Here is a 26179-nt window from a genome sequence, read left to right on the forward strand (position 1 = left end):
AATTAAGTAATCTATGATGAATTTTATATATCTTATTACTTTATTTAAATCTTAAGAATTAAATCAAAACTTCTAAGAAATAATCCTACCTATTAAGAAATTCAATTATTAATCATTACTTTTTAATAACAATTATAAATAAATTATTATAAACTAACCAATTCTCCAAAATTGTATACTCCTTCACCAAGTAAAGCTGCTAGAGACAGTGTATAGGCTCTTGCTTTCTGTTCTTCCACTGAAATAAATTTAAAGTATTTATTAATAGAATTCATAAAAATATATATAATATTTATGAAATAAATTTTTTCTGAATAATGTAATGTAATCTATTGTTAAATTTTAAAGAAATTTAAATGTTTGAGAAAATTTAAATAAAAATATTGTTGAGACTGAATTTTTTTAGATTTGACAGTTTTATAAACAATGTAAAAACTATTGTCAAGATGTTCAACTGAATATTTTAACTGAAAATCAATTTTAAAATTTATTTTTAAAGGATTTTTTAACAACAAAGAATGAAGTATAATAATTTTTAGGAGAGTTTTCAATTTTTCAGCAGTAAGCCATTTGACCATATAAAACATAAAAAACTTATTTGTAAAATTTTTAGTGTAACTCGTTTGTAAAATTTCAACTTGAAATGAATGAAATTTGATAGAGATGCTATTAAAAGATATTCTTGACTTTCATTTCAAAATATAGCTAAATATCTTTAATAATAAATTATTTGAATTGAGATATTAACTAAAATTCTATTTTCCTAATAAATGTAAAAATAATTATATTTTATGACTCCAAGTTTACAGTAACTAAAAAGAAGAGCCAAAACTCAAATTTATTTATAAGTCTTTATATGTAACCATTAATTTACACAGTAGATTATTTCTGATAAAGTATCAGGTAAACTAAGACAAACATTTATATGGGTAAATATGGAACCTCAAAACCTCATATTTTCCACAAAATGTTAATCTCAGTTTGCATGAGTTAAATTTATATAGAGCCAAACTATTATAAAAACCAAAAAAAAAAAATTATGGTTAGCAAAACATTCTATTATTTATATTATTTTGTTTTCTTCCTTAATTAAGAAAAAATAAAAATAAACAAATAAACAATGCAACATATGCAATATTAAATGTGCATGTTGGATGGTAATTCAGTTTCATATTTGTGATTAAGTTATTTACTATATATATTGTAAATTATAATATACAGTAAACATGAAAAAAATTGACTTGTAAAGTGTAAAGTCTTTCTGAAAGTAGAATTGATTCATACAGCAAAATATAAATTGTAAACCTTTATCACAGTGAGAAATTAATAAAGAGCACCCCAGAACAATGAAATAGCGTGTTCGGAGATTCCTGTCCTTTCATTCAATTTGTACATCTTAAATTTCTCAACTTGACAAATATTGGACTTATCATATAAGATATGGTTTTAGAAGAGTGAGTAATTTCACTCTTCTAAAACCATATCCATTTCCTTTATCATAAGTCCAATATTTGTCAAGTTGAGAAATTTAAGATGTACAACAATAAAATATTGATTAATAAGAAAATCTCAACTATTGGTTAATTTGACTGATTATGTTATATATAACTAACTTCAAGACGAATGACCAAATATTATGGCAATTTCTACATATTTGATGGTAATATTAAAAATTTAACTTTAAACTGAGAATATTTAAGCGAAAATGTAAGTAATAGTAATTGGTATTACAAAAATAATTTATTAGAGTAACTATAATTTTGTAATTCTTCAAATTTCTTCACAGATAGTTAATATTAATAAACTACATACAGTAATACTGTAAATAAGATACCTATTATTTTTAGGTTAGATGCTAGTGATGTTAATATTATATTCTCACACACAAATTTTATATATGTAACAACTTGTTCTGCATGTTATATCATAAATAAAAAACTATAATAAAAGTTCTTACTCAAGTAAAAAAAAGAAAATTTCCCAAATTGATTGATTATTGAAATATTTCCAGATTAGTAAGTCATCGTGAAATTGCTCAAAAATTTCATACAATTAAAGTAACTACATTTATGAATACTAAATTTTTAACAAGTTAACAAATAAGTTTACAACATACATGGAATAGTTTCAAGTTCTGTACATCCAAGAAAACGAAGAGCATCTCTGTAATAGCATGCATAATTTTTCTTTACACGATGATAATCACTGCATAGTTGATAAAAGCGACCATGTACTGTTGTAATACCATCTAATGATTCAATCATTTCTTCTGTTTCTTCTACAAGTTTCTGAAATAATTTTAAAAATTATAAATTTTAATATATCAACAATTTTTGATTTAAATATTTTAATTACTAATCAGATAACAGAATTCAGAAAAAAAATGTTTGATAACAAATAATGAATTCATACTGTAATTTCAATAATCAGTTTGATTTAAAATTTTGTTTTATTTATTACTTTTACACGCAAACTTAAAAATTATCTTGAAAAAAGACAGTCAGAATGGGATACTAACCATCACTTTGTATTCAACTTAAAATCAAAAGATCTTTACACATACTATTTTCTATATATCGTAAATTCCCTTTTCAATTCTGATTCTGAAAATGGTAGATTAATCACAAACCAAAGTTTTTCAACCCTTGTAACTATATATATGCTATCTGGAATTTCTATTCTTTTAAGGTGGTCTACATTCACAAATGAGTGTGTATGCAGTTTCTTTCACCCACAGTCACACACATTTATTTTTTAACATGTGTAATGCAACAATTTACCATTGATTTTTCATGTGTAATTATGCTGAAAGTAATCACTGTTCTTCAAATTTGACTATTCTGAAAATTCCTGTAATGTGTCTTCCCTGCAGATGCAAAATTTTAACATTATAAATTGGTTTTGGTTAGCAGAAAATGTCCTTGGCTCTTCTATAGGGGTCTTTCAAACTTTGTGATAGCATGGGTTAATGTAAAATGAGTTTACAACTGGAATAAACAACAGGAGGGCTGAGGTATTTCTCAGACAGATGAGAAAATGTTTTTTCTGTATTTTTTGGGCACAAAATAAAGCTGTGAAAACATTTAAACTGTTGAAGATAATAGTTCCCAGGCAATCTTATGAAGACAAGCATTCAAGGTCACAGGCAAATTTCAGACTACTATGTCCTTACACCATGAACAGCTGCCAAACATCTATCAAGTTATGACTCTCTCATATGACAATTCCTGTAAGTCATTTTTGATGATGTTAGAAAGAAAATTACCATGTTATGCATGAAATCATGTGACAGTAATGATAAATTGTGCACAATTTCATGTGCAAGGCGGTGATTTTCCACAGTGGTTTTTTGAGGGTCTGTGATAAACAAAAAATTTTTTCAGATAGTTAAATGAGGATATCATGGAAGCACAACTATGTCAGTCAATTTGATAAAAAATGGCCACAAAAAACTAGATGTGAAAAAAAACCATCTCCACCTCATGATTGTAGGTTAAAAAAGTTTGCTTTAGATCAGATTCTCCAATGGTCTTTTCATGTTAACTTTAAGGAAGCATAATTTTTCTATGTGGTTTTATTTTTTCTATATTACTGCAGTAAAAAATAAAATATTAATTATTTTTACATTCCAAATGTGTGCAAGTAATATACTTCTTTCATATGAATGTTTTTAACATGTTCGTGACTAAAATATTTTCTAGTAATAATGATTTTGCATGATACAAATATTCATGCAAAATCATTATTCATTATTTAAGTTTTCTTCCACAATGTTTTACTTAAAATTTCTACAAAAACTGAAAATTTTTAATTTCAGAATTTTTATACTTAAAAATCTCATTTGTAAATCAGTTAAATCATATCAGCATTTGATAATTAGATATATATATATAATTAATTTACCTTTACTCCTTCTAAATCTCCATGATTTAATTTAATCTGGCCAATTATAATGTTACAAAGGATTATTGCCATTGTATTTTCTTTAACCTAATCAAACAAAAATTTAATAATTTATAAAACTTATAGCAAAATTAATCCTATGTTTTTTTATAATTTAGTTAAGCTTATGAAACTGCAACTTGAATACAGTTAATTTAAAATATTCATTTTATTCATGACATGAAAACAAACTTACTTTTTCTTTTGTTTTACCTAGAAAATCCAAACATTTGTCATAATCTGAAAAAAAAAAAAATTATACTGTAGTCAGTTTTAGATTTGCTTTATTTTATAAAATATTCACCTTAATACAATAATTAAAAAATTAATTAATTAAAAGCTAACAAACAGTAATTTTTCCAATCATTATATGAAATTACAATAGACAGAAAAAGAAAATTCAAGCATTCATAGTGTACTAAATTATATAAAATCATTAAAAATTCAAAAAACAACCATCATTTACACTTAATTTTATCTATATTTGTTTTAACTCTTTGTCAATAGCATAACCTTTTATGCTCATACATAAATGCTTTTACAGATCTACCCTCGTTTCTCTAAAACTAATATTTGATTTCATCTTTTTACATATATTAGCAATATATGTTCCAAAGTAATGAAAAAGAAATATCTCTGCAAACATAATAGCCTCCAGTTCATATTTTACTAAAGTTTCAAGAATGAATTATTTTTCAATAATTACAATGGTTATAAATCTTCAGTAAACTGAAAAATATATACAATTCATTATTTATTCTTCTTTGTTTTAATTTCAACTGCCCTTAAATACTTAAATAATCCTTATAAGAAAATGTGTGTAAGTATTTAATCTCCAAAATTTGTTACACAGTGTTTCTTCATTAAATAATCTTATTTTATACACTATCAAACTTGCATTGATTCAATATTAAAAAAACAATGTTCTACATTGTGATGTGCAATATTACATATTTTGTTTAATTCTCAATGTACAGTTGCTACTAGAGATCTGATTCTGTTGCCACAAAATTCTGGAAAAAAAGCAGAAAAATTTTAGCAGCAGCAAATTCAAAAATGAATCTTTATTGTTAGCACATATTACAAAGTACAGAAGGAGAATGCACTACTAAGTGAACCTCTACAATTCCTTTTAATTATAACATAATAGTTTTAATTTACTATATTTATAATATCATGTAACATTGGTTGAGTAATTTTATAGATGACATTAGAAAATTTTATAAAATTTTCTAATTTTTTATAAAATAATAGTAATATAGATACTATTATTTAATATATTATTAATTCATGGTGTTTCATTTAAAGGAATAATATCCATTTACTTTAAAAAAATTTTCTAGTGTTTACAATTTTTTTACATTTAAAAAAAAATTTCCTTTTTCTCTTCACAGTGTGAAGTGCCCTATATATAGGAAGATTCTATAGCCTTGATGACTATGTACTGAGATTAGTGACCACCAAATAAACTGTGGAGATGCATTTTGTGGCAAAAGTGCATTTGGAATTAAAAAATCTTACAAATTTCCTATAAAAAAATTCAACAAAACACATGTAAAGCTTCAAAATAGCAAAAAGTAGCACAATAGGATTTATTCAGAAAGGCTGTAGATTCATGTCTGGAAAACACATGTTATCAAAAAACTACTATCTCTGAGCAGGAAAAAAAGTAGCAATTGCTATCAAATCCAATCTCCAATTATTACAAAATCCTTATGCAGTCTAGTTAAAAGTTATTCCATTTCCCTCCATTCTCTAAACAAATTTTAATTATTTTCCCTGTTGTTCTGATTATATTGCATGTTAATAATTGGAAGTCATTAAAGCAATCCGTGATAACTATTTTTATGTCTTCAACTGCAGTAAGACAGAGTACAGAAAGTTTCTTTTTTCACAATATGTTAGAACAAACTTTATGTAGTAAGGTCTAAATGTTCTTGGCCTGACCTATATCATGCATGGGCAGAAAAATTTAAGTGGTGATACTGTGAAGGTTTAACATTTGAGATACCAGTGCCCTCAGTTGCATTCTTATACTCTTATCCCGTGTCAGATAATGTGGCTTAACATAACCTGTATGCAGTATGTCAAATTTTGAGTATCCTGATAAACTTCTTGACAAAAGAAGGTCAGACACCATTGAAAATTCTTAAACACTCTCATAATGTGTACAGTGAATGCTTTATTATATTCAAAGGAAAAACAACTGGCAAAACTTTTTAAACTTGAAAGAGAATCTCTCAACTCACAGAGTGATCACTAAAAAAAAAACATTGCAATTGTTAAGGATGAAGTGCTTTCCAATCGGCATCTGAAGAAATTTTTGTAAATTGAACTTGTCAAAAACAACAGTTCTTTGAATTTTTCACAAACATTTGTTAATAAACAAAGTCAGTGCATGTTATTCCCAAAATTCTTTCTGTAATTCAGAAGCACAGCAAGTCTCAACAGTTTTTGGAACTCTGTAAACAAAAAGAACTTCTACAATCCATCACTGGAATTAGAGGATGAGACCACAGTTATATACTATGACCATCTGTCCAAAAGAGAATTGATGAAATGGCACCATGTATGGAAATCTTCTCCAAAGAAGGTGAAAGCATTGCAGTCAACAAAGAAAATTATAGATATGATTTTCTAGGATTGTGATGACATTTTATTGATTAATTAAAAGAGAAATTTTATAATAAATGCTGATTATTATGTCAACCTAATGATAAAGATACCATAAAAGAGAAGAAGGGATAAACTTTCAAAAGATGTAAGCTACTTTATGACAATGCACCTGTTCACACTGCATTTCATATAAAAGCTGCCATTAAAGTATGCAACTTCACTGAACTTTCTAGTCCAACACAGTCCTGACCTATTGACTAACTGTTCTCAAAATTGAAGTCTTTTTAACAGTTATGAAGAGGTCCAGGCAGCTGTTTTTAACATTTGAAGGCAAAGATAGAAAGTACTTTTCTGACAGTATAATTTTCCAAAGACAAATGAATTCCATACTGTAAAAAAATGTATTGCAATAAAAGTGTACTATATTCAAAATAATATACATATCTTTTATTTATTTAACACTTTTTTCTTACTCAGGCAGAGAACTTTGGACCTTACTGTGTATACAATGTTATGTCTGAACTTCAAAGTTAAACCACATCTATCACTGATATCTTCTCCAATTGGCAGACCCAAGATATAGCTTATGCATAAGGCTTTGTAGCCACTAGGTAGTATTGAGTATGAGATATAGAGCAGTCTCATATATATATATGAGACTGCCCTATACAATGTTATGTGTATGTTAATGTTATCAATGAAGACCTTTTAAAACCATTCATTCATAATTTAACATATTACTGTTGTTAAATTAGTCTAAAGAACCATTCATCAAACATATCTTTGTGTATGTACTGTACATGGTTAGCAGATAAAATTGTTAAATGAGTTGATTTATTGCATATATCTGCTGCATTATTTCATTATCAAAAAGGTTTTAAAACATACTTAAAAATTTGCTATAATTTAGTTGTTTCGCAAATCAAAATTTATAGATTGTAATATTCTTATTCTTAGTGGAGGGATGGCAATGATTGGATTTGAATCTTAAGTCAGATATTCAACTTTTTGGATAATCTGGTCCAAATTATCCACATGACATTTTGTCTTCTTCAAACTTTAAGTGAGCCATCAGTGTTAGGTAACAAATTGTTCTGATATTATGTCATTTTGTATGCAGCATATTCTGAAAGCAGAATATAATATATATACATATATATAGCATATTGTCTTTTGTAAATCATATCTGGAGATGTAGTTGTAATGTGGCACAGTTCATGCTCAGTTGAGGAGACTGCAGACATGAAGCTGCTAACTTTCATTTAATATTTTAATTTACTTTTTCAAAAATTTTGTCTAACTTAAGCAAAGTCCAACTTAGCAAGAATCTACTGCATTTATAATCAGAAGGAAAAAAGACTTACATATTAAATTTGTAATAAATATTTCAGAATAATTATAAGAAAATCATTTACAATGTTACACAACATATCAAGAAGAAAAATTTAATTAAGATGAGAAGAAATTATATCAAAATTCTTATAAGTTTTAATGAAAATATGTTTATACTAGCTCATTGAAAGAATCTCTTAACTGAAGATAGTCTTTATTTTCAAAATAACATGGGTTTACAAGTTGCAAGAAAATTCTTGAAAATGAGTTGAATTATTATTATTAACATTAATTTTCATTAAGAGACTTACCTGTTATTTTCTTTACAACAAATATAATTATTTCAACCAAGGATAATGGATTGATTCTGAAAAGAATAAATAATTTATGGTAAATCAAAAAGTAAAACAAAAACTCCATTTTTTTCAAAACACAAGTTTTTTTAAAAAGATATTACAAAGTACACATTAAAACTGAAAACTACATACATTATTAAATAATTTCTTTGAAATCATATTAATATATACTTATTTGATTTCTTTTAAATATATATTTTCTACATATTACTAAAATTTATCCAATCATAAAAGGAAATAATTTTAGCTTGATTAACTTTTCAAACACAAGATACAATATAAAGTACATATATATATATAAGAATAAAATCAGTAATGAGTAAATTGAATATCAGAAGATTAAATTAAGAAAAAAATATGTCACCAAACAACACTTTAAAAAATATGAATAAACTGTCATCAAAGAAACATTTTAAACAATACTGAGGCAAAGAGCCTCAAAATAAAGGTCAACTCTACTATCAACCATCTATCTACCTCAATGTGGTCTGTTAAATAAATCTCTACATATCAGAAAATTATTATTCTAAAATATATAAAACTGTGATTTTATAGTTTCCATTAGACATTGTCAATCTAATTCTGAAATTCATCATATCTTTTGTAAAAAATTATGCTATGCAGAATTATCCATCCTCTCAAAGTTTAAATTTTTTTCCAAGAAATTTAATTTAAATTGGATTTTTCAGTTAACGATGAACTAAGCACAGTGATTACTCAGTTGAATTATGGAAGGTGAGGCGCACTATTTTATTCAGTTTTAATTTTACATTAACATTTAAACATGATAGACAGGGCCTACTAATTGTTGGTGCAAATAGTGCAACTGAACAAGGCCACACAATTCTGCGTGATCCAACTCTTGCGAAATTCAAAAATTGATCATTTCATTATTCACTAAGTTAACCAACTTTTGCTAATCTATTTAATGGATGGTATGTTTACCATTAAAATATTATTTTGTTGTTCAAAATTACTATTTTTTTATTAAAAGACCCAGCACGACTCCTTGCACTGGGCCCCACTATTTCTCAGGCCAGCCCAGATGTCAGCTATAAATAGCTTTTGTGCATTTAATTTGTTCTGTTTCTTGTACTAACAGCTTACAATCTTCATTTCCATGCAGTCTAGGGCTTTAAACACATTTTTCAGAGGTTACTCTTTAAAGCCTTCCAGACACCATCTAGTGTTGTCGCCTTCCTCTTGAAAAAGTCATTATTTTTTTTATTCAATTTTTGAAACATCCAAGGTTTACAACAGGTGATTTTACAGGAATGTTTTGATTGAGAATGATCTAAGGTTCTCCTTCAGGCTTTTAAGTTTCTTATCCATGCATAGGCATTGGTAAATTTGGTCATGAAGTGTCATGATGATCAAAAATTTCATGGAATTCTTCTGGATATATTTTCAAGTTCAGTCTACAAGAATGGTATCAAAAAAATTACATTTGTCATTCACCTTCACCTTTTGTGGAACCTCAATGATGATCATTTTATTCCCAAACTTTTAGTGTAACAGAGTTTCTTGGTACCATTGAGGTCCTGCACATTGAACAAAACCTCATTCAATGTGATAGAAAATTCAGATTTCAATCTGCTAAATAAGTCTTGAAAAAGGAGTTGGTTTTTGATTAACCTTAAGAAACTCACAGTAGGCAGAAATTTTTTCCTAACTAATCTAACTAATCCAATTCTCCTCTAATGACCTTACGTATTGTCCCCCGATACTTTCAGTTGCTTGAATATCATTCTCAGAGTCAGAAGTTTTTTCTTGACATCAATTTATCAACCTCCTTCAGGGCAAAGTTCTAATTATATGAGAGATCTGTTTTCTGGGTGACAGAAATCCATTTTGCTTTGCTTTACATCTTTTCTCATTAAAATTAATAATGCTGCACACACACTTCTGAAAAATTGTAATCCCAACATTGCTCTAAAATGCAACTAGATGACAAACTCAGTTCAGAAACGGTCTAAACTTCAGCTTCTACTGTAGAGTCAAATTTATTTAGCATTTTTCAGTAAAAGAATGAGATATTTTGGAGACAGAACAATAGAACTTAGCAATAGAAAACAAACTCATATGCAACAGCTTGTCCCATTTGAAACTATACTTCCTATCAAACTAAGTAAAATAGCATGCCTCACCCTCTAACCACTGCATGTGTATAATCATCAGAAACAGAGAAAGGACTTCCTTCCCTTGCCTTCAATATTTCCTTAGTCTTTCACATCAACTGCAACCATCATAGTTCACCTCTCCATGTTTACTCCCACCTTCCAACACTGACATTTCACTTTCAACTGTCCATGCCTGAAGATGGCCCATTAAGTGGGTGATAAAATGTCAGTGTTATTTAACTTATTCATCCAACATTAAAAGTGATTTGATTTTTCAGTTATTTACTTATAGAGACACTTAAGTAATAAATAACAGATATTCCATAAAACTTTAATTATTATTTACTTACTTATTTTCAATTTCAGCCAAAAAATTCTCATAAAGCTGAAAAACCAATAAAAGAAATTCAATTAATATTAAAGGTTTTAATTATTTTAAAAATTTATTTTTATTCATAAAAAATCAATAAATTCTTAAACCAAATGATCATTGGATTAGACTGGGCTATATTACCACTACTATTAATAATTAAATATGAGTAACCAGTATGGTTATGTCTAAATTAATAGTCCTGGAAGCAAAGATAACAGAAGTCTGGGTAGAGTAACTAGCAATGCATTGCATGCTAAGTGGCAGATGTAGGTTTAAATCCTGTTCCAGGCTGAATCTTTTCTTCCAGAACCTTTAAATTAATTATTAAAATATTAATTTAATTATAATTATTAAATTTAGCAAGAGATGACACCTAACAACTGCCTCTAGTGCCAAATTACTTAGCAATTAATTAATACTAATAGTAGTAGTAGTAGAAATATAGCCAATATAATTTGACAATTGTATGGCTTTAATATAAGTATTGAGCTTACAGATGTTTATATTTTCAATAAATTCTTCACATTAAAAAATTCAGAAGACTCTTAAGTTTAAAAGCAATAAATAAATTGCATTTTTGACTAATTATAAAAAAGAATTTTGTAACCTATTACAACAGTGAAAATTTATTGAATGTTTTCTATAGTTTTGATCATTTACAGTAGATCAACCAACATTTGGCTGTAATCTCTGACTTTGCTTATAAATTATATACTGTATTATATAAATTATAAGATCAGAAGAAGGAGAGAGGATAATGTAACTGGACCTTAGGAGACTTAGGAGGAGCATGGGGCTTAGGAGAAAGAAACAAAAGAGGAAGTAGACTTGTTGAATTTTGTAGAAGAATCAACATGATTGTAACTAACACCTGATTCCAACAGCAGGAAAGAAGATTGGCTACATGGAGAGCTCCAGAGTTAAGAGGAGAAGGAACAAGAAACCAAATTGATTATATTCTAGTTAACTACAGATTTAGAAATAATTAACATGAAGACTTATCCAGGTACAGATTGCAACAGTGATAATAGTCTACTAGTAACAAAACTAAGAATAAAGTTAAAAAATGTCAGGCCAAAAACAGCAAAAGAATGACTCAATATAGAGTCGTTAAAGAAAGACTAATCAAAAAGACTTTTCAGGCTGACATATCAAGAAAACTGCAAAATTTCAACACTAACAGAAGTGCAGGAGAAATCTGGAATGATTTGAAACAAAAATTAAAGACACTGTGATTGACATGCTCAGCAAGAAAGGGAGACAAATAAAGAAGTCTTGGTCACAGAGAAAATAGTAAAAAAGATAAATGAAAGAAGACAATACAAAAACACTAACAACATGAAAGAAAAAGAAAAAATAGAATCATTAATAAATAAATAAGGATAATGTTCAAACAAGTAAAGTAAAAGTTGTTGAATCAATTATGTCTGGAAATGCAGCACCATGCAAATGGGAACAATTTAAGAAGAGTATATGAAAAACTAAGGTTAATCTCAGAGAAAAAAAGAAAATGCAGAATTGGGACTCTGTGAGATGAAAATAAAAGCATTTTATTGCAGAAAGATGGATAAGTGCTAAGATAAGAAAAATATATAGACAATCTTTATGAAAATGAGTACAGTTTAAATCTAGAAGGGATGGGGAGAAAAAAGAGAGTGCAACCTTTCTTAAAAAAACAATTGATGCTGCATTGAAACAGCTGAGAGACCAAAAGACATCAGGAATAGATGAAATACAAGAACTCCTTAATGCTATGGGGGAAAATTGAACAAGAATCCTAACTAATTTTTTTAACAAAAATTTTAGACACAGATATTCCAGGTGATTTCACAAAATCTATCTTCATCCCTGTTCCTAAAATTGCAGGAACCTTAGACTGTGATAAACAGAGAACCATTAGCTCGATAAGCCATTCCTCAAAGGTTTTAGTTTACATACAGCAGAAAATAGAAAACTACATAAATCGGGAAGTAAATGAGTTACAATTTGGTTTCCAAAGAGGGAGAGAGACAAAGGTGGCCATTACAATTTATAGGAGAAAGAATGACTGATCATAATAGTGTTATTTGCATGTTTTGTCAACTTCGAGAAGGCCTTTGATAGTGTTAATCAAATGCTGTTGTTTGAGATTCTGCAAAAAATAGGTATTGATAAATAAATTACTGAGAATAATCTACATCATCTATAAAAGTCAAAAAACAATGGTCAGATTTCAGGGAGAGGATACTAAATGGATTCAGATTAAAAAAAAGAATAAGACAGGGATGTGGTTTGTCCCCAACACTTTTAACATCTACAGTGAATGGATGATGAGAGAAGTGTTTGAAAATTTAGACAAAGGTGTAGAAATTAATGGACATCTTATCAATAACAGCAGGTATGCTGATGACATCGCTCTGTGATTAATACCAAAGAAGGGTTACAGAAAATTATAAATAGACTGAAAGAAGTGGGAAAAGCAAGATACCAAATGAAAATAAACATGAATAAAACAAAAGTTATGATAATCTCAAGAGAAGAAAACAAAGATCTAAAGATTATGTTGGATGGAAAGAAAACAGAAAAGGTAAAAATGTTTGAGTACCTAAGAAGTTGAATAACTAAGGATAACAGATGTAATTATGAAATTAAAAATAAAACAAAAAAGGCTAAAGCTGCTTTCGCACAAATATCCTCAGTATTAAGAGAGAAATGTATGCAAAAAGTTGAAACTAAAATTACTTAAAACAATGATTTGAAGTGTGGCTATGTACGGATGTGAATAATGGACAATAAACCAAGAGGCAGTTAATAGGATAAATTTCTTTGAGATGTAGTGTTTTAGAAGAATGGAAAGAATTAGTTGGATAGATGGAATAACCAGTGAGGAGGTTATGAGTAGATTTTGAATGGAAAGAAACCTGATGATCAGCAACCAAAGAAGAAAAACAGCATATGGTTGGCATATAATAAGAGGATCCTCAGGGAAACTGATGTAAATTGCAGTTCAAGGAATGGTGGAGGGAAGAAAGACCTATGCTAACATGGCAGGACAACATCAAAAATAGATTGGCTCAAGCTTAGGAAAAGCCTACAACCGGTGAAGAGTGGAGAAGAACTGACCATCAACTGCTATCCTCTGTAAAAAGGACATCATGTGAATGAATGAAAATGAATTTATAAGAATATATATATATTATATAATTTATTATATATAATATATATTATAAAATATATGAATAAACCAAATCATTGTATATATAAAAATGAGTGATACAGAAGTGATAACTGATCTGAATATCTATTGTTAACTTTTAAAAATTTAGTGTAAAAATGAACTTTATATTTAAAGAGATTATTTTCATTGCTCTTGTTCAGTCAAAAAGTTATTTTTATGGTATTAAAAAGGATTTATAGTTCCAATGGAATTTGTTATCCAATACAGTGGAACCTTGTTTAACCCAGCTTAAATGAGACCTGGCCCAATCTGGAAAATTCATTAATGACATATATAACATGGTTTATATATATTTTATATACTTTTACAACAATATTAACAGTAAAAAGCAAAAGACTTATCTACATACAGTATAAGTTCAATTTCAATTAATAAAGAAGTCTGCATTTCTTTTGTTTCAGCTTTCAGTGATGCTTACATGCTGCACAGTCTCATAAATGCTTTACCATCATAAGTTCAGCTGGTACCATGCCAGGTTTCCCTTCTAAGTATATTAACACATTTTTGAATATCATTATCACTATTGTGACTAAAACTTCCATTTTCCCCTCTCTATACTGTCTGCCATCAGAATTACCATCAGTCACCACCACATTGTCATTAGCTGAACAAGCCTTAATAAGGTCATCTGTTAATTAAGTCTCCATCACTGTTACATTGCAACTACATCCATTTGACATAATCAATCTCTACATGCACACCTTGCACACCCTTCTATATTTCTGAACATTCCAACAAATTCTGAAAGGCCAATATTATTATCAAAATCAATCACTTCCTTGAAAACTTGGGTACTTTCAGGCCAACATTTTTCCAAAACTTTACAAGTGTTAGCACCAAGTGTAAGATTCACTCACTTGGTCCAGGATGAAGCAGTCATGTAAATTATGTTCTTGGTATTGATTGATTTCAAAATGGAGGCTGTCGCTTCATTTTCTTCAGCTTCCTCCAATTTTGAAGTTTAGACTATTTACAAAAAAATTAATATTTTTTGAGTCTATCTTTAATCCTTTTCACACTGCCATAGAAGTAACAGTTACAATGGTGTTATTAGAAGAATAAACTTCTTTCACAAAAAGGTAAAAAATTCACAAAGTTAAAAACGATCAAGTGCCAGCCTTTCATTAGAGGTTCTGACACTTTTACATTAAAAACACAAAGAATTCTTTGCACCATACTGTCCCTTATCCAATTAATAACCGCTTCTAGCCCTCTGGTGGTAGGTACGAGTTCAACAAGTTTGTTGAACAACTGCTTTCTGTAATGGCACTTTAAGGTTTTAAGAACTTCCTAATCCATGTATAGGATATTAATGCTGTTATTTTAGGCAGAAGAAATTTAATTTTGATATCCCCACTAGATCTGCTGTTGGGTAAAAGGGGAATTGTCAACTAACAGTATCACTTTCAATGGCAAACCTTTTTAAGTGACTTTTTACACTTGGCACAAAATTATGAAATAAAACATTCCTTAAATACCATCTTAAAAATAATTTGAATAGAAATTTGGATGGATAGTGCTATGTTTAAGAATAGCACTATCCATCCAAACACTTGGGACTTGTAAACAACTGGCAAAAAAATGTTTGTATGATCTTAAGCATATGACTTAATAGATTTTCCAACCAATACAAGGAGTAATTTGGGTTTCCCTAAAGCATTACTGCAAGCAAGCAATGTGATCCACTCTGCTCTTTTTGTAATCACTAGCCAAACCTTATAATTTTGAAGCTAAAGTCTTTCCATGTAGCATCTCTTAAAAATATCAGTTTCATCAGCATTACAAATTTGATCTGGCTTTAGCTTTTATGACTATTATTTTCTTAAGTTCTTTTTTAAAATGTTCACTGCCTAAAGTATTAATGGAAAGGCTCTTATCAGACACTGCATTTTGACAGATACCATGAAGAGTTTTTCATCTATTTAACCAACCTAGGCTAGCTGTGAATAAAGAATCCCCATCAGGTTGCTATTTAAACTTATCACTTTCTCCTGGACTAAAATGGACCTGCTATCACCACAGTCCCACTGATCACTGAACCACAAGAATAATGCATCATCAAGCGATTCATATTTTTCCTTCTTTCTTCTTCCTCAAGTTTGCTGACTGTTTTTGGAAATCATTTTGCAACAAAAGTCTTCAATTTCTTTATGATTTCTTTTCCAATGTGTCACAGGAATATCTCAACTCCAAACTCTGAAGTAATGGTCTTCACATTCATTGATTCTATCAACTGCTTCTAAATTTCTTCATTATAGCAACCACTTTCTTTCAGACATTTTCATGGTGTTTAACTTCAGAAAAGATTCAAGATAACTGAAACTTAGCTAAACACTAGTGGCTGTGGACATTGAATAAATAATAATTTGCAAGGTTACAAATGACAAACTTATTTCCAACTGCTGTGCCCTGTGTCTCCTACTTTTAAGGGCTGTTTTTCATCTGAAATAATCTTTGTTTTCTTCATCCAGACCATTGAGACCTCTTTCTACTTTGGTTATGGTGTTCTGCCAGTCTGTGGTGTTATCAGGAGCATAATTAGGGCCTTTTTCCAGGAGTTTTTTAATATCAAGCAGGAGCTGGATCTGGTCCTATAATATATATGGTGTTGGCTTTACTTTTCTATACTTTTCATTTATTTGTTTGGCACATATCCTTCCTCTTTCACTAAATGGAATTGGACCTAGTCTGTTAACTTGATCACATTGGAAATGAAAAGTCTAAGGTGCACAAGACAATGGTTAGCAGATAAACTTATTAACGTATTGACTGCCATGAGAAACAATTTTTATTCAACAAGAAAGCAGCAATTTTTTTATAATTAAAAATCTTACATTAGAAAAAATTCAACAAGATGTTAAGTAAACTCAAAGAACACTCCCATGAAATGCATAACAATGATCATCATATGCAGATTCATAGAAAACGAGTCTATTCTTGCAAGCTACAGCATTTCACTCAGGCAAAAATGTTCTTAGGAGTTCTTTGATTTTTTCATGTTTATATATCTATCTTTCATACTTCTGAGACAGGGATTGTGTTTTATAATTTGGATAAACCAGAAACCTGGATTAACAAAATCCAGATAAATGGCATTCCATTGTATTTCCAATTTAACTGTGTATTCTGATTGCAAAATCTATTTCCTACACATTTATATCATGTAAAATAATAAAATGAGTTTTTCTAAAGCTTGAATTGAATGATCTACTTAATTGAAGAAAAATGGACAATTCACATAATCAACACCAGAAGTAAAAATGCTTTAAATTCATCAAACTGTTTTTTTTTAATTGTAATTGAATTTATAATTACAAATTTTATTAAAACATTGAACCACAGATTAAATAATGGCCTCATTACACAGATTATTATAGACAGGGGCATCACATTCCATTGCAAAGACAAAATGAACAATATTCTCTCATTTAGTCATCTATCCCCTCACGTAACACTGCGCTCCAGAGAAGGCAACGGGGAACCACTCTGGATGTAACTTCCCCCAGGATACACCTTCGCACGTTACTAATGACCTATTAACCTGCGCCAGGTGTTCGTCGACGTCAGATGTTCTGATATGGAATGCAGAGAGAGAGCGAGAGAGTCATCTGTCAAATTATACTTTCACTGGCTGAATGGCAAATGTGGATCAGCCTACCACTCTGGGGACCCATGATTGAATCTTAGCAGGCAAAAGAATTCCAGAAAGTTTTCATTAATGGTCTACATCCTTCACCACCTGGCTGACTATCTCATTGTATGCCTGATGAAACCCATGATGTGTCTTGAGAAATGACCCTCTTAGTGCCCACAGGGTAGAAAGCATTCAAAATGAAAAAAATAAATAAAAATTGTAGCAAATACAGCTTTTACTTACTCTTACTTAATATATCTATATCATAGCCTACCTTCATATTTTGATATGGTGTATGATTGTGGTTTGTTCACTCTAAACTTTGAATATGAACACAAAAAAATCCAACTGAAATAATAATAATAATAATACACACATTTTAGCATTTATCTGTATGAAAGCAGAACACATGGAGGAACTTTTATTAGGAAAAAAACCTTTGAAATTCAATGGCCATACATGTTAGTTTAGAATAAAAAACAAAAATTTAAAAAATGTTCTAATAATTTAAGTTTGTTCATACTCAGATATACAAGGAAAACAAAGTCATTACTACAAAATAAGACACTAACAAAATGAACATTGCTTTTGAAATGTAGTCACACAAACAAGTAAAAATAATATAGAAAAAATTAGAATAGTAAAGTAAAGAATTAACTTAAAAATAAAATGTGTTAAAATAAATCTGTTTAGGATATTAACAACACACACATAAAAACTGGAACAGTATAACAGTGAAACTAACACCTTTATGCAATTTCCAGCAAATAATTGTAATACTGTAACATTTTCAGCTACTGATGAAAGCCCGTAAATTGTGGCTGAAGACAATAGAGCATTACAATTATGGAAATCACATATAGGCATTAGTTTCACTATTTATAATAATATAATGAAATCATTTTGCATTTTAAATATAAAATAAGGCATTTTTAATGGGATAGAAGAAAATTAGAATACCCAGTGTTCACATTATGTTTAAGCTTCTCATATATTCAGGTTGATTTTTGAAGTAAATTCTACATAATAAGAATGTATGAGTGACGTTTAGAACCTGATATTGTTATGATAGATTTCAATTCCTTTATCCAATGGAAATGGTCTACTCTCTCAAATGTTTTATTTCTTAAACAGAAAAGAACAATCTTTTCAGAATTAACATAATAATCTATAACCATACAAACATTTATCTTGGATAATGTAGAATTGGAGTTCTACTGTTGTAAAGAGATTTTCAAACTTTTTAACTATGACAATATTTAAAACTGAATTTAAAAGAATAGGTATAATAAAATAATTTTAAAATGTTTTTAGTATTATTAACAAAATAAATAAATTTGATTAATAATACCCTTCATTTGCTATTTATTAATTTACCATATTTACTCACATATAAGACAAGGTTTTTATTCATTTTTCACTGCTTTAAAAAACTAAGTCGTCCTATATGCGTGAGTGAAAGATTCTTTTCATTTTTGCAATAATTTTTGTAAACTGGTTTTTTTTTTTTACCAGATTCTCATCTTCTGGTGTTAAAAAATAAAAGTGTTTTATCTGGGTTGTTTGAATTGTCCTTGTGTATTGTCAGAAGTAAAGATGAATAGCAATAGGAAAAGCAAAGCTTTTGAATTTATTTCCAAAATTACATGGGAGCCTGATATAAATTTTAATTCATTCCCACCTGAAAACATGTTAATTTAGAAATCAGAATTCAGAGAAATTTATAAGTGTAATCAACGAAGAGTGAATTCGACTATTAAGAATTGGTAAAAAATGTTCCCAATTGTCCAGCTTTACGTGAACAAATTATGTTGTTGATTTTACAAGATTTTTCCTTGAAGTTTAAAATGCTAGTAATTTTTGAGGGACAATGTGTGCATTTACGTGCATTTGATATGATTACTGTTTTCAGTTACCCAATTCAGTGTCTTCCAATTTGGTTATTATGTTGACCTTTGTGTCTGTTTTAATGTCATTATATAAATCAAGGTCTTGACTACCATCTTCTGGTTCAAACTTAATATCCCTTTTGAAGGAGAATGGGTGTTTGAACCAGTTTTCCTAATTTGGCTGATAAGTTCTTGACTCATGAACTTGGTCACAACTTTCTCATGATCAATATTTAACAATATTTAGAATAGAAAGTGCTGTCTAACTCTAGATAATTTGAAAAGGTAGAATTTTACTTAAACTCCTTACTCTAAACTACATCACCCTACACAGTACTTCAACATATTTCCCATGCTTTTCAACTTGTGGTTTATTTGAGACCAAGTTTATTTTAAACAGTACTTTTATTCCCTGGGCCTAATTAAAGAAATACAGTAATAGATATCAGTCAAAAATGTGAACTGCTCTCCTGATATCATTTATTCAAATTCAATAATTGAACAATATTGGTGTACTAATAGTTAGACTATACATACATACTAACAGTTACAGTACACTATCTTTTGCATTATGTTTTTCTTTAGTAGTAATAATATAATATTGTCAGATTTAATATCAATTTAATTATATGTAAAATCTATAGCTTATAATTAAATAAGCTATAGTGATAAGTAAACTATTCAGTTATACATTATTATATTATAAATTACAGAAAAAATCCAGCAACAACAAACTTTTTATATAATTACTGTAATTATTATAAAATGGCAAAAAGCTTAATTTTATAAAAAAATTGTAAATGTTAATAATGAGTAAAATCTTCATTAAGTCCGACCATACTTGAGATATGACATGCAATACCCCCCTCTATCACCCTACCCCTTGACCTTTAACCATGAAAATTTAATGAGATCAATCCCTCTAATACACAAACCTCCATGCAAAATTTCAGTAATTTTCTATAAAAGAGAGAGGAATTATTAAGCTTGAAAATGGGTGAACAAAATCATTCCCCACACACAGAACCTCCCAATTTTTTTGCACTTTTCACACTTCAAGGTTGAGTCCAAAAATGTAAAAATCTTGGAAAGATCATTTTTTAACTGATTACCATACTTTTCCTCTGTTATATACAACAGCCGGAAAAATAAAAATTAAACTAATTTTTAAAAATATTTTAGGATGATTTATGCAACTTACATCTATCAATGCTGTTCCTTCTTGTAAATAAGATGACTTTACAAGTTCTTGAACTTTTAATGTAACTTGATGCCATAACCTAAAAAACAAATTAAAATTGAATAATAATCTTTAGAATAAATTTAATTAATTTTAATGTAACTAATAAAGTTTTTAAAATAATATTAGCACAAAACATGCATTATTTAAATCATCAATCTAAATATATCTAAAGATAAAAACAAAATTAAAGGTAAGTGCCCACTTGGGTGGACAAATGGATAGAAAAGAAAGTTAGCCTATGGATGCACACAACAGGTGAGTGAGCAGATAGTTTACATGAGAGGAAATCTGTTTCAAATTCTCAAGGAAGCAATATTTCGACCCGTCTGCCTCAAACCAACAAGATCACTAATGCAGATGCCTAGCTGTCAAAATCTCTTGGCACACCATTCTAACAGAAATTTTTCTTTTGCGGACAGCATTAATTTGTGCCCATTTCACTTATGATGGCAGATGTGATTTGAATATTTCCAGTACAAAACTAAAAAGAATTATATAATTTATTACATCCTTTTTAATAATAAGTAGCTCACTATTACTACTTCATAATCATTATTCATACTAGAAAAACAAGTAATATAACAAAAAATTTTTTAAAGTCAATTCCTACTTAGGTCAACAAAGAAAAATTTTATTTTAGTTACTTTTTATTAAATAATTACAATTAATATAAATATGTATATACATATGACAGAATCACAATATTAAGTGGCAAAATAGAAAGAGAAATCGGAATTGAACCCAAAGCATAAAATTTCTTCAATTTTATTTTTTGAGAAAAATCCTTCATTCTAACCACTAAGCCACAACTGCTAACACTCTCGAAAATCATTTGGATAAAATGTCTATTTAAAGCAAAAATTTTCAAAAATTTATCGATTTTCGCAAGAATTGAACTCACATTCTTCACCTTCACATGAAAAATACTGAAATCCTTGCATTTTACCGATTGAGCTACTGTCTGCTGATTTCAATTTTCATTACAAACTGCTAAAACTCTATTTAAAGTATTAATAATTAGGTTAATGTTACCCGTGGTATCGAAGATGGTGACGGGGAAATTTTTTCCCTAGATACGAGATGGCGACGGGGAAATTTATTAATTTGAATAATGCGACAGACAGTACGGGTATGCCCCCTAATGTTTAGATCACTCGGTATTCTACTTTGAGATTATCCATTGTTAATCTGCTTTCAGATTATCACTCAATCTGGTTTGAGATTATCACTCGAGAATCTGATTCGAGATTACCGGAAACGCGGCCATCTCAAACATAAGGAAAAAAAATTTCCCCGTCGCCATCTTCGATACCCACAGGTAATATTAACCAATAATTAAATTTAATTAATGAATTAATATTTGAAAAAACTGTATTAACATCAAGTGTCACCCACTACAAGTTTAAAAAAAATGTATTTGAACTTGAGTGGATGAATAAAAAGTATTTTATTAACAATTGAAAATTTGAACAAGATATATATATAGGGAGAGTGTGAACTAATAGTAGGAATTTAGTAAGCCTTGTCTGAATACTTTCAGTCTTTTGCTCTAAATTCTGCTTAATCTGAACAAGTGTGCACACATCAATGCAATTCAACTACTGTGTCCATGTTATCCATCTGCCCAATTATGCACTTACCTTAATAAATTTCTATTCTTAATAATGTCTTCAGATGTAACTATACTTACCTCCAAAACAAATTGCAACAGCTTTAAGTACTTAACCACTTTTTATGGAAATTTGTTAGAAAATCTAAGTTAGTGTTAGCTATTGATTAAATTTTCACAACAACAGAATAAAAAAATTATCTTTGGAAGTAACATATGCATTAATTCTGCATAGCACACTTTCAATAACCTGGTCAATATCATTATGAGAAGCATCTAATCTTACTGCTTCAACTTCAGATTGGTAGGGTTCAGGGTGAGATTATCTTTAGAAACATTGCTTTAATACATCCTAAACATTCTTTATTGGAAAGAGATCTATAGAGCAAGCAACCAGAGAAGAACTTCCATATGTTGTAGAGTATCCATCTTGTAATATGTGAACAGGCATTATATGCAGGAAAATTGTGTCAGCATGTTTCTCTAAAAAAAAAAGGGGTAAAACTACAATCTTAAAATCTCCAAACATTAAGTCTGTCAGGAATGATGATAAAGTATCTTAGTGTTAAAACAATTATTCGCCCAAACTATAACTCAGTTTTTCTGACTGTCATTCAATAACATGATGGAATTGCCCTTTCTCCATCAGATCTTGTCTTCAGTTATTTCTGCTAAGAACAAATTAAGATTTGTAAAGAGCACAGCATACCTATTGCCAAAGTTGTCTTTCTATAAACCACTGTAATCTCATGGTTCTATCGGTGGATTAAAAGATAGTTCAACAATAGTATGCAAGAGAAAAGTACTGATTCATGCAGCTATCTTCTTTCACTGGATATTGAATGCTTTACCAATGGCTACACTTGTGGCATCTCATATTTGTCATATGACATAACAAATATGAGTTATCAGAAAGAACTCCTGTGCATGCTTTGAAATTAGAAAATTTTTCTCTAACTTCCCAGAACATCTTAGGATGTGCACAAATTTATTGACTATATAGTTAAAATAATTTTGGAAACAACCAGAACTCAAGAGATGTATTCACAGAGTAAGGCTAGAGAGAACTGTCTTTTCTTTGCATCATGACAACCCAAGACTATACTGCAGTAATGAAACAGTGAAGACAAAGAAACTGAAGTTACAGGTTATTTAACAACCTTCATAGAGCCCAGATCTGACAATATCAAATTTCTAGTTCTTTCCAAAATTAAAAATGGTGTTGAAAGATCAATACTTTTCAAGAGATGAAGTTAAGCTGTTGTATGGAATGAAAATCCAGGAGGTTTTTTCATAAATAAAATATGAAAATGAATTGAATATTTGAAAAAATGTGACATACTAAATGGTGACTACTTTGAAAAGGAAATACATATGATTAAAATAAACAACATACTATTTTTTAAAAATTGGTCATATCATTCTCTCTCTTTTGAAACTAACTTTATAAAATTACAAATTTTATTTATCCATCAAGTTCTACTTTAGTATTACTAAGGAACTGTATTTTGTTTGTGGTCAAGAATTTGTATTAGAAACTAGCAGCAAAAGGATGTTGCTCTTATAGTGTTATGTAATTTTATGGTCTAATGAGTAGCAATACAGTGCATTATGAGGAGGGGAAGTGTAGTAAAAATAAAAAAAATAGCATTATTTAAATCAAAAAAGTATAATTCTAAAAATAAACCATTTTTAGAACAATTTAACAAGTACATAAACTCATTTGATTCCAACTTCGAGAGATCTACAACAAAGACTTACTAACAATCAAGAAATAAACATTGAATTCTGAAAAAAAAAAAAACCATTAAAAAAATGTTTATTTCTTGCTTGTTAGTAACTCTTTTTCATATATCTCTTGAAGTTGGAAAAGGATGAGTTTTTTATTTACTTGTCAAATCGTTCTAAAAATGGTTTATTTTTAGAAGTATACTTTTTTGATGTATATATACAATCGATCGTGTTTTTTAAAATAATTTTTTTATATATTTTATAGCATTAGGTAATTTATAGAAGCTCCATAGTTTTTTTTGGGGGGGTACTCTTTTCATCCTGTGAGCATTAAGAAGACTGTTTTTAAATCATGCCTATCATGAGTTCAGCCAGATCCACAACAGAGGTGACAAAATGGTGAGGGATGGAGTCCAACATATTCAGAACAGTGTACCTATGTTTTTAAAACTGCTGTGTTTCTGACCCAGAATGAACTTGGATTCCCCCAGTTGCCAGAAAAGAAAGTCTAACATTATCATTTTCTATGATTTACTGTTCTGACTGTTCTCCAGTTGTTACTAATACAGTAATACAAATGTGTTATACTTTGTATTAGTTGTTACTTTTATTCTTAAATAACAATATATTATTAATTTTTTTTTGGAATAATAGTTGAAAAATAACAACACATTACTAGTCTGTGTTAAGGTTGACTCCCATATTATCAGAAAATAAATAGAAGTGTCACTTCTTGTCCAGAAGTTTTGGTTTAGGAAATCCAGTTGGAAATCTAGAGTAGAAGATACTTAAACATTTCTGTTTCTGTTGGATTTCCTGTTGTGTTTTGAAGAATAGAAAAACAATGGTTACGATGTAGTAATAGTGATATTTTATGTCTGGCATCGAAGGATAATGATAATCGAAAACGAACACTTTAAATGAATAAATATATGGATAATTAAAATTACATCAGTTTCATATGCAATAATTTTGAGTAACTTATTTGATAGATAATAGAACTCATTACTTTAGTTTCAATATTTTGCTATCAATAGTTGACATTTAACAGTCATCAATTAATGTAGATAATCAGTATTTGATCCTATCTCTAGTTACAATTATTTTTGGCATTGGAAGTACAATTATTATTTGTGATATTAGAATTATTAAAATATCAGATTCATTTTGTTTAAAAACAGTCTTTTTGTCATCAACAATTCATTGCCATAACTTCAAAATTATCTTTTGTATCTTCTAAATAATACATACATATTTGTAGGGATTTTTCTCCCCCTGAAAAAATATCTTGAAAATGTCAACCATTAATGCACTATCAAGCTTTATACCTTTACCGTATAATTCGAATTTAAATACTTTCATTAAAATGTATATAATTTTCACTGAGACAATTTTCTATAAATCTATTAATCATTGAAATCCTATTTTATTTTTTCTACATAATTTTGAAACTAAAAATACAAACTGCAGTGTGTTCTTATTTACAGTGGAATTTGAAATGGCATATCAAATCATGGTAGAAGTGTGGCCTAAAATAACTATCAGCCATACCAATTTCTTTTCTCCCAACACTACAGCTCAACTCACACATACCACTTTAAAACTACATGCAAACCACAAAACAATGGTTGCTTGTGAACGATAATGAATATAGAAACACATGAAAGTAACTCAAATTCACCACTTGCAGAAGTCATGTTCAATGACACTTGCAACATCTGGTCGGTATCAACCATAATATTGTTGCCATTGGTAGTTGAATGCAACTCACATAGTGTGATGGGCCTACCATACACACCAGATGCACGTGATGTCTGGTCACGTGAATGTTTGGCGTAAAATCCAGTTACTCGATCACAAGTAATATTTGGTGTAAAATGGAGATGGAGTGAGGTTCTTCTACAGTTATTTATAGCAGAAATTCAAAATTTATCATGTCTTTAGAACTATACAAGTGCTGTTTATAGCAACTGAGTCAAAAAAGCAAAGGCATGGTTGCTCCAAATATGAAAATTTGAAGGTAAGATAAAAAAGAGAAGAATGATTTGACTGCAATTTATTCAACAATTCAACACAGAATCTTAGCATTTATATAATGCCATTGTAATTCGCTTTTG

General features: G+C 29.0%; 1 protein-coding gene across 1 annotated transcript in view; it reads right to left on the minus strand.

Moving 5' to 3' along the window:
• Positions 1-26179, minus strand: part of Rpn9 (regulatory particle non-ATPase 9) — a 35428-nt gene that overhangs the window by 7400 nt on the left and 1849 nt on the right. The window contains exons 2-8 of the mRNA XM_067276905.1: positions 20681-20759; positions 10717-10751; positions 8202-8257; positions 4139-4182; positions 3904-3990; positions 2117-2288; positions 159-238 (exon numbers count right to left, since the gene is read on the minus strand). Of these exons, the coding sequence (XP_067133006.1) occupies positions 159-238; positions 2117-2288; positions 3904-3990; positions 4139-4182; positions 8202-8257; positions 10717-10751; positions 20681-20759 (553 nt within the window). The remainder of the gene's footprint in view (positions 1-158; positions 239-2116; positions 2289-3903; positions 3991-4138; positions 4183-8201; positions 8258-10716; positions 10752-20680; positions 20760-26179) is intronic.

Source organism: Centruroides vittatus, unplaced genomic scaffold (genome assembly GCF_030686945.1).
Source record: "Centruroides vittatus isolate TY-2023 unplaced genomic scaffold, ASM3068694v2 contig_717, whole genome shotgun sequence".
In the NCBI taxonomy this organism is placed as follows: domain Eukaryota; kingdom Metazoa; phylum Arthropoda; class Arachnida; order Scorpiones; family Buthidae; genus Centruroides; species Centruroides vittatus.